The 9,546-nt window shown below is 41.4% G+C and overlaps 1 protein-coding gene across 1 annotated transcript in view; it reads left to right on the forward strand.

Annotated features, from left to right (window-relative positions):
- Positions 1-9,546, forward strand: part of NYAP2 (neuronal tyrosine-phosphorylated phosphoinositide-3-kinase adaptor 2) — a 144,311-nt gene that overhangs the window by 114,429 nt on the left and 20,336 nt on the right. Inside the window, exon 5 of the mRNA XM_009286675.1 lies at positions 3,405-3,508. Within this exon, the coding sequence (XP_009284950.1) occupies positions 3,405-3,508 (104 nt within the window). The remainder of the gene's footprint in view (positions 1-3,404; positions 3,509-9,546) is intronic.

Consider the following 9,546-nt stretch of genomic DNA (forward strand, 5'->3'; position numbering starts at 1 on the left):
GGTGCCATGCTAACTTTATCAGTGTGGAGCTAGATGTATTTTAGCTTGCGTTATCATGGGCCCTGAGCAAATGGGTCCTCCTCAGAGGACAGATATCTACAGAGCCTTCCCTATGTGCTTATCAGGCTGGCTGATAAAACTCTGCTCCACACCATGCATCACTGTCACAAAGGGGACTTCTCAAGAAGTCTCAAGACTACTCATTTCAGATGTTAATACTGAGCTGTCTTAATCTCGTCCACATGAGATAAACATGAATGAAACACTAGAAGCTGTCCCTGAGATTTGCTGGCAGAAGTTGTTCTTCCTTTGAGATTCTCAGCAGTAAATAGGAAAACCCATTTTCATTCCAGAACCGGAATCGGTATCAACATGCAGGCCTTGCAGACAAGCTGAAATGAGCATTTAAGACCTCAAAAGCAAGAGGTAAAGATACTGAAAGTCACTGGACGGCGGACATAATTATGCAATAAGACCTCTTACTACTTTTTAGATAGCCCAAAGCAGAAGTTATTATTTGAAGTGATCATTATTATTTTGAGGTGATCAAAATCCACTCAGCCTCAGTACAGTGAATAAGCCGTCCACAGCTGAAAAATAACAGGCTGCAGAATACAGAGCAGTGAGTTGGGCATCACTTATGCAACAGACCATTTATGGATATTTTTTTCCCCGCAGTAGTGTGCAGTGTGAAGATGTTACTCAGAGCACTAATTACAGTAGAATAGAGTATTTATTTGGTCTAAAAATATTCCCACTGAGACCCATGGAATGGCTATTAAAAAAAAAAAAACAACAAAACATTTCCCTTTCACTGCATAACCCAACTTCCTGAACTTGGAAAAAAAGCTAGATGGAGCCGTCTCTGAAACCTCTTTTGGTGAGGATCACTATGGAAATCGCAATAGTTTCCTTAATACTGTAACATATATTACAGGGAGATAAAGGAACTAATACTTCATCTCTGTGTGATAGGTTTTATTTCTTTGATGCCAGATGAAAGGAGTCTCTTTGGCAAGGAAATGGTAATCTCTTGTTGTTGCACATATATCCAAATTGGAAATTATGACACTTCTCTCTGCTTTCCCAAAGCAAAGAAAACAATTCAGAAGCAACGGCAGACAGTGCCTTGGAGTTTTTTACATGCTGGGTGTCTGACTCTGCTTGTCACAGCAAAAACAGAGTCCCTATTTAGCAGTAGGGAAAAACGGGTGTCTGCCTGCTTGTCACAGCAAAACCAGTCTCTATTTAGCAGTAGGGAAAAACAACCAAAACCACCCCACTTCTTGTCCTGTCTGAAACCCCAGCAAAATTCCAGGAGGGAACAGACATGAGATCCATTATTATCTCTATATTACTGAAAGAAACAGTCAGAAATCTGGCACGCAGGCAGTGTGAAATCAGAACAAAAACAAATCTAATCAAACCTTCAGAATAACTGCCCAAGTCCAAAAAAAAGCAAAACAACAGATTATGTACAAAATGCGAGGTTATGGGGGAGATCGGTCTGCTCCCTTCTGCATGCTTATTGCTGTGTTGACTCGTGGTATGTTTACAGACTAACTAGGAATGAGTGAATTGAATAATGCATTCGTCGAACAGCATAAATATTTTTGCTGCTCAGCCAGCTGGATGTTAACCAACCTATTAATATTTAGTTGATGAATATTCACCCGTACAGATGCTTTCATTGGTCTAAGTGCTCCAGCTTAAGTGGATAGCTCTTCTCCATACCCTATTGAATTCTGAAACATCCGAGGAAAATAAGCATTTAAGGTGACAATGAAAAAGCATCAGTGAGATTGGAAGAGCGCATTTCAGCATGTTGCTGGTAGGTGGCGTAATGTGCCAGCTGTCCCCAAGTTTCCAGGGTGTGCCAAGTGACCTTAAGGACGTGCTGGTGATGGACATCTTGTTCCTTTCAAACAATGGCCCAGCCAGTGGCTAGTGATGATACTAGAGATCCACGAAGGGAATAGAGCTATTAGTATAAAACAAACCCAGACAAAGCAGCAGTGTAAACGAGGCACGAGAAAATACATTTCAGAGAGACACAAGCAAAAGATATGTGAGAAAACGTGTGCTTCAAAGGCAAACTTGCTAAACCAGGATCGCACAAGGCATAGGTCCTTCCTCTCTTCTTGAAAACATGAGATTGAATAGGAGGAATTCTTTCAACCCGTTGTAAGGAGGCATGGTATTATTATAGTTACTTGTTATTCATGGTAAAGCAGTACTATCAATGCTAAAATTAAGAGTCTGTTACTGCACAAAGTGTGTCTGCTGAGTGCAAATGTCCATGGTCTCAGTGTTTGCCCACTAAATAGAAAAGACAGGTGCAGGGTTGGGAGGAAGGCTTATAAAACATGAGGAGAATGAACACATTCATCTGAGCCAAAAGTCATGGGCTGAGAGATGTTTCCTCAGCCATAAACAGGAAAAGTAGGGACAAATATTTTTCTTGGGCAGAAACAGGCAGACCTTTTTTCTCAGGAAAAGATAGTTTCTTCTAGACCAGATGTGGGGTGCTGAACACCGGGGTAGCACACTGGTGCTCAGACACAAAAACCTTCATCCAGGACTCCTGAGCTGCATGGTCACCTTCATGTCGGTATGTTAACAGTAGTAACCTGCGCTGGAAATCAACGGGGAGCCTTCTGAGAAATGCCTCCATGTACAACAGCAGAAGGAAAATGAAATAACGCTGTAATTTCTGCACAGTTCTTCTCTCGAATAGAGCTTTCTCTCAAGGCAACCTCTACTTCTGTAATCGCCTTGATTCTGGGGAACTGACTTCAGAATTTGCCGCCGTTGATGTTCTGATTTCTCTCCTTCCTACTTTCTGTCTCTCAGTTCACTGCCATTAACATCAGATTTCCAAGTATTTTTGGTGTCATTCCAAATCCCCAAGTGCGACAGTACCCTCGCCACTTTTATACATGCCCTTCTTCATTTTCTGGCATTTCACGCTTTCCATCAGCACAATCAGTCTTTGGGCTACCATCTCCCTCAGCTCTGGGATGGAGAGATGAAACCAGAAGCTGCTGTAACTCCCTTAATCACCGCTGTATTTTATGAGGAGTAGAAAAAGGCGCTGGGGGGGAGCAACAAGAAGGTTTCCTTTATATGCTTCCTGTCTGTCTGCTGTTTTATGGTCTATACTTCAGCTTCAGAGATGCTAGAGGAGAGGAAAGAGGCCAGGACATGGGGTGGGTTCTGTCTTAATCCCCCTTCTTCTGACCTCAACTTCTGTTCGTGATTCAGCCAAATGCCCAAGACTTTAACTAGAAACCAAGCCTGGAGTCTCCATTTCAAGTGAATCCCGGGTCCACCACGTTTCAGTTTACTGCGGCAGTAACCCACCTCCTGTTCACTGGTGTACCTTCTTCTCTCTTCCTTCGCAGAGCCTAAAGCAAGTTGCAGATTAGGTCGGTCTGCGTCCACGTCAGGTGTGCCTCCTCCATCCGTTACTCCGCTCAGGCAAGCCAGTGATCTCCAGCCGAGCCAGGTACCATCGTTAGCCAATCGTGAATGACTTCATGTGCTGCAACATGCCAAATGTTTCTCACCTCTGTGTCTGTCATTTGTTACAGTAAATGATTTTTTTGGTTTTTGTCTTTATTTTCTGTGCGTGCATCTGTGTGTGCGCATCTCTCATTGGCAATGAAATTCCACTGGCCACAGCCAGTAGAATATTCTTTGCTCTTAATTCCTTGTATCCTTTTCTGTCTTCGTTCTGTAATATAAATGTAGTAAAACTGTACTGTATCAATTGGCTGGTTTTTTTATTTTTTCATGTTTTCTGTACTTTTTTACTGTCTTTAAAATTTATCAAACTTTGATAAATTTAATCTATGTTTTTATGTAAATTTCTTTTAAATGTCTTGTTTAAAGCACTTGCACCAATGTTTGTCAATGACTTGTACATACCTGACTTCTGCCCAGTTGTACTTTAACATTTGTGCCAGTCTCACATTTGTTTTGAGCTTAATGCATGATTGTATTACACTGTGATTTATCACTGTCCTGAAAACTGCTCTTACAGCAAGTTATTTTGTTTAGTTAAGGCAGCTAGACTCTTTTCAGCTATGGGCCATGTAATGCTTACAGGACTATTAAATAGTCCACTGTAGTTATATTTATTGTATATTGTTAGGAATCAAAAACCAAATCAAAGGGGTAACATCTCCTTATATCTTCAACAGAGATACTTTTCTTTTCCCCCTCATCGAAAACAAAAATGCCTCATACACCCTTGAGAAAGAAATGAAAGTGTTTGGGTTTGGCAAATTTCTCCAACAGCGAGAAAATGGAAAAGAAATAAAGACATGGGAAACCTTTATTTTATATGCTAATACTGATATTGTATCATTTTTCCGCGCAGACCTGTATTATTAGTTTGACAGAACTAACTGCTGAGAGTAGCAATTGAGAGAAGAGGTTTCACTTAAACATAACGTGAATGCCTTCTGTCAAGCTCAAAGCACTCCAGTATTGTTATCACTTGTGTGTACGTGTACGGGCCTACACATCACTGTGTATGTGTGTGGGTATATCCATGCACAAAGAGACATAAACATATATGTATATATGTGCTCATACATATATGTACGCACACACACAAACACCCTTATTTAGATGGTGAATTTTCAATTGGCTTTCAGGGAATTAGTCCCCATAATCCTACTGAATTTCAGTGAGAGTTGCGTGGAAAACTCCCTGCGGATGGCTTTGCAGTAATCGCGTATTTAAGTTGTTTGTAGCTTGGTGAGTTGCTTCTAGAAGGTCTTGACCAAAGTAGAGACCAGAAGAGTACGGTTGACGTACTCAATCCAGACAGCCAACTACTTGTTAGGAAGGTTATATTTGGGCAGCCTAGTGCCACACAGGTTAAAATTCTTCAACTTACAAAACTGATGCTATTGTATTACTTCTGAGCCCTGCTGGACACAGCGCCTAACGGAACCTTGCACATTTCTAAAGCAAATTTTACATAAGAAAATCAAATCCATAATGGAGATCCAAAATGACAGCCCATTTAAATACCACGTCACGTGGTCCTTTGTCTAAGGAAGAAATCAGGGTAATTGTACTTCCAAAGGTTTCGAGTGTCCCAGTGTTCATGTAGTATATGATTTTTGAGTAAATGGGTCTTACAGCAGACATGATGCTTTGCCGGATACTCAGTGGCAAAGGCACCTTGGGTGTTTTGAAGGGATTTTAGTCTCTCAATTTATATTAAGAACTAAACAATAAGCCTTGAAAGCAGAAGCTGATGTGATAGAAGAGATAATGAGCCTCTTAGAAGCTGCAGCCAGGGTTCACTGAAACTGTGGAGGAAAAATCCACCTCACTTCATACAGAAGAAAGGAACAAAGATGATAAGAGGAATTTTCAAGTGACTGTAGAAGGTGATCTTGTTAATTGAATAATGTATGGTATGGACATGGCTTCATGAAAAACAAGAAAAACTAGTAAAAGCTTTCTCTCCCCGTAAGTCTTCCCTTCAAGCTGTCAATCTCTTACTGTCCATCTATTAAGTTGTCATTTATTATGATGGCGTAATTTTTTAAAGGTGTGGATTTGACCCTGATTCCAGCGGAATGACAGAAGTCTTATTATCTCCGTGGCAGATACAAACATTACTTTGATTGTGTTCTTTATACACCTATTCTATTTTAATGTGCAAATAATCTATGACGGGTGAAATGTGTTTGGAGATGGCTGGGTTGTTAGCCCGTTCTGAATCTGACATTGTGGCATACAGGGTATTTATTGTCGTGCGCTGTGGCTATTGACTGTATCGATACTGGTTTCCTTAACCACATCGTAATCAGCAGTTAGACTTTCCAGAAGATGAAGAGGACGCATCCTGTTACCCACCTCTTTGTTGATGAGATGGGCGCAGCTAACATTCATACAGGGATACAAGATCTGGGAAAGGGCAGATTACTGTTAATGGGTTTTCTCAAATCTTCATGGATCCCAAACTGATGTTTTTCAAAATGTTTAACTTGGGGAAAAAAATCATGTACGCAACTGAGCTCTCAAGGCCCATCATTTTTAATACAGAATCATTCAAGGAAGTGGTGAGGATGCTTAGTAATTAAAAATAGGTCTGATCTAAGGAAGCTTAAATTATAATTCCAATCAAATATTGGCTAATTATGTAACTATTGACATTTAACTCCCCTATGCCTTATTTTCTTGTTTGTTTATTGGTGTAGGAATTGTAAGGATTAACCAGTTAATATTCACGGAACATATTTATGGTGTATTGATGGTAAGCATTATAGCGATCACTTAAAAATAAAAAGAAAGAGCTTACAAGCAGAGATGAATTATGTGGCTGGTCTCTGATGGAGAACACTTTAAAATTCTGTAGTGTAGCAGCAGCCAGCAGTTACCAACACGCTGAGCCAGATAGGGAGCATGCCATTCTGTCCTTAGTTCTGCTAAATGGTGAGGGCATTTTGAAAGAGCTGGTTGCAGGAAGTAACCTTGGATGAAGTCGTGAATTGACTCAATTTAAACTGAAAGATAAACATAAGTTTATCTTGGAACTGAAGTTGTTGATTGTGTTAAGGACAAAGTTTAAGAAATTAAGGAAGTAGCAGAGGAAGTCAAGGGGAGAGCTTGGAACTGTAATATGGCAGAAGCATGGAATATATTTGAGCTACAGAAGTGGCATATAGCTATATTTCCTAAATACCTATTTTAATATAAATATCCTAAAGAGAGGAGTGTAAGTAGCAGAGAAGCGTTTTAGATATCACAGAATGTAATGCCTTGTAAAGGTTCTCTGGTGTTAGCAGAGAGCTTACAGGGAATGGGAAAATGTTCTAGAAAGTGCAGTAAGTTATATCTTAGAGATAAGAAACATTTGAATAAAATTAGAAGTAGTGAAAGTCCAACGAGTTTGGCCTTTATATGGAAATGAAAACAAGTACCAGTCGTTTGTAGCCATCCAAGTGGACAGAGAACAGTAGAAGTTAACCACCATGTGAGGTGGATAAAGTAGAATAAACACGGTCCAAAGATGCCCCAATAAATAACTCATCATGAGGTGGATAAAGTAGAATAAACATGGTCCAAAGATGCCCCAATAAATAACTCATCACCCATATTGCTGGAGCCTCTGTGCTGGTGCCTGAGACTTCTGTAGCAGGCATGGTCCGGCGTTCACCCTGCAGTGGTAAATGCTCAGTCATATCAAGGGACCCCCAGAGTGAACAAAATCGTTCACTTGTGTAAAGCAAGCAGGGTTTGGAGTCACAGGTATCACTGCGATACAGCGTGTTTCCCTCCCTCCTATCATTCTCCACATCTTCACCTCAGGGTAACAAAGGATGACACTATCGATGGACTCAAAAATGCCTGTCACATACAGGATACAAGTGCGCTGAGCACGTCTGTCACAAAAGAAAACGTTTCAAGCAACCTGCACTGTGGAAGTCCCTCTGCTGGAGAGCAGAGCATCTCGCATCCCTATTTTTAATGTACGTAAAATCATCGCTGGGTCACTGCCAGGCTTCTCTGAAACAGTCTTCAGCACACCAAAAAAACACTGGTTTCCATTTTAAGAAAAAGGAGCCAATATAAATATCTCTAGATTTTTTGCTGCAAATGAATTTTGCAAAGTGATGTTTGTTTCCATTAAGATGTAGACAGCTATTGGAAAATCACGTGTTAAGCGGCACAGCAGCACAGCAGCGCATGTTTATAATGAAGATCCACGATCTGAAGGACAATACACCCTTTGAAAACAAAACTGATAGTTACAATGTGGTATTTCAGCTTTTCTGCAAAGCAGAGCCTATTTTCAGACACATTTCCACAAAACTCTGTACCTTATCTGCAAATGTGCAGCCTCTCTTCATGCTGCCTGTTAGTTACCTGCTTTTTGGGGGGAAGACAGCGCTGTCCTTTACTGTTGCCCTCCTCAAGGTATGCTGTCTTAATTCTGAAGGTTTGCATGCCTCTTAACGTCTGGTGTTTTCTTGTGGGGAGGCCCAGGCAGTGATATCTAGCTCCAATTTAAGCAAGGAAAGAAGACTTAAACTTTCCAGTGACGATCAAAGTAAAATCCAGAAGCCATGCTGAGATTAGAAGGAATAACTCAGAGGAGGGAATGAAGATACAGGGACAGCTATGGATTAAGGAGTTTCGACTTGCATTGAAGGAATGAAGAAAAAGCTAGAAAATATATCAGAATCAACACTGAAATTTTTTGTGGCTTATTTTTTCCAAAAAAATGCAGCTCAGTTCATTACTTGCCTGGTATCTGCCTGAGCCCCCAGCAAGTTGAGACGGCATTTTTCGTCCCCCATACGACCCCATCAGTGAACATGACACAGAAGGCCCACGTGATGGACAAACTAACCATTACCTTCCAAAATTGAGGAGAGCTTTCACTTATTTTATGATTTATCTGAATATAGTATAGCAAAGGGGAAAGGCCTCCCATTTGCAGAATGGACTTGACCATGTAATTGTTGTCTCACACCAAATGAAGTGAATCCATCAATAGTTTCTTTGAGTATGTATCTTAGATACAGGTTGGCTCCTTAAATTCGTATTTCGGTAGCTAAATAATAAAACAGACTCGTAGAAGGACCGAGTGTGCTCTTTAGCCGAGATCTATCCTACCTCTGAGATGTCTAAATCAGGGGCAGAATATAGGTTCCCCGCGGGCTGTATGACGAGAGGCGCCTGCAGAGGGGATTCACCTAGCTAAACCCTCAGTGACCACGCAGAGCTGCGTGTCTGTTACCTCGGATAACCTGGTAATTTATCCTCCTAATTTAACCACCTCTGTCGGCTGTGGAAAGCTAGCCGGGATCATTCCTGCTCTGTGCGTGTTAGAGGCTCCTGGATGTTTACCGCTGAACAGATAACAGTCGTTAAAGTTTCCATTGCTAGGTAATAGACATTTATACTTTTTCAGACTTAATCCACGGCTGCTGAGTGTTAGGGAGAAGCTGTATGGATGATACGGCTGGGTCCTACCTGCAGTTAACCTTTGAAATGACGTGCTTCTGGCATCTTCCCTCCTGCCGGGCTTTGCAGTCGGACTCGCTAGCAGTGCCCAGGGGAGAGCAGCAACCTGAAGTGGTGTTGGGGTGGGTGGGCAGGGCTCGTTTTTGGTGTTTGACCTCGCTAAGGGAGCTGTTCTAAGGAAATGGAAATCCAAGCTTCGCGGAGTCCCGAGAGCAAGAGACCAGGATTTTTCCAGCATAGTTTTCTAATGCATTAACATAGGTAGGGAAGTAGAAAGCAGGTTTTCTACTTTAAATATGCAACTGGAAAGGGTTTTGTCGTCATATTTATCTCCGGTTGGTCTGAGGTACAATGCACACTGTTTTATGTTCAGCAAGTACATGAGAAAATACCCTCTTTAGTGTTGGCTGTGTGCCAGAGAAGTCCTGGACAAAAATACACTTTAGCAACTGTTCAAAATGAACAGTTTGGAAAATCCAAAAGGATTAGGAAGCGCTTTATTTTTCCCAGAGCCGGGAACGCGGGGGGGGGGGGGGGGGGGGGGGG

Source organism: Aptenodytes forsteri, unplaced genomic scaffold (assembly GCF_000699145.1).
Source record: "Aptenodytes forsteri isolate BGI_AS27 unplaced genomic scaffold, ASM69914v1 Scaffold184, whole genome shotgun sequence".
Classification (NCBI taxonomy): Eukaryota; Metazoa; Chordata; class Aves; order Sphenisciformes; family Spheniscidae; genus Aptenodytes; species Aptenodytes forsteri.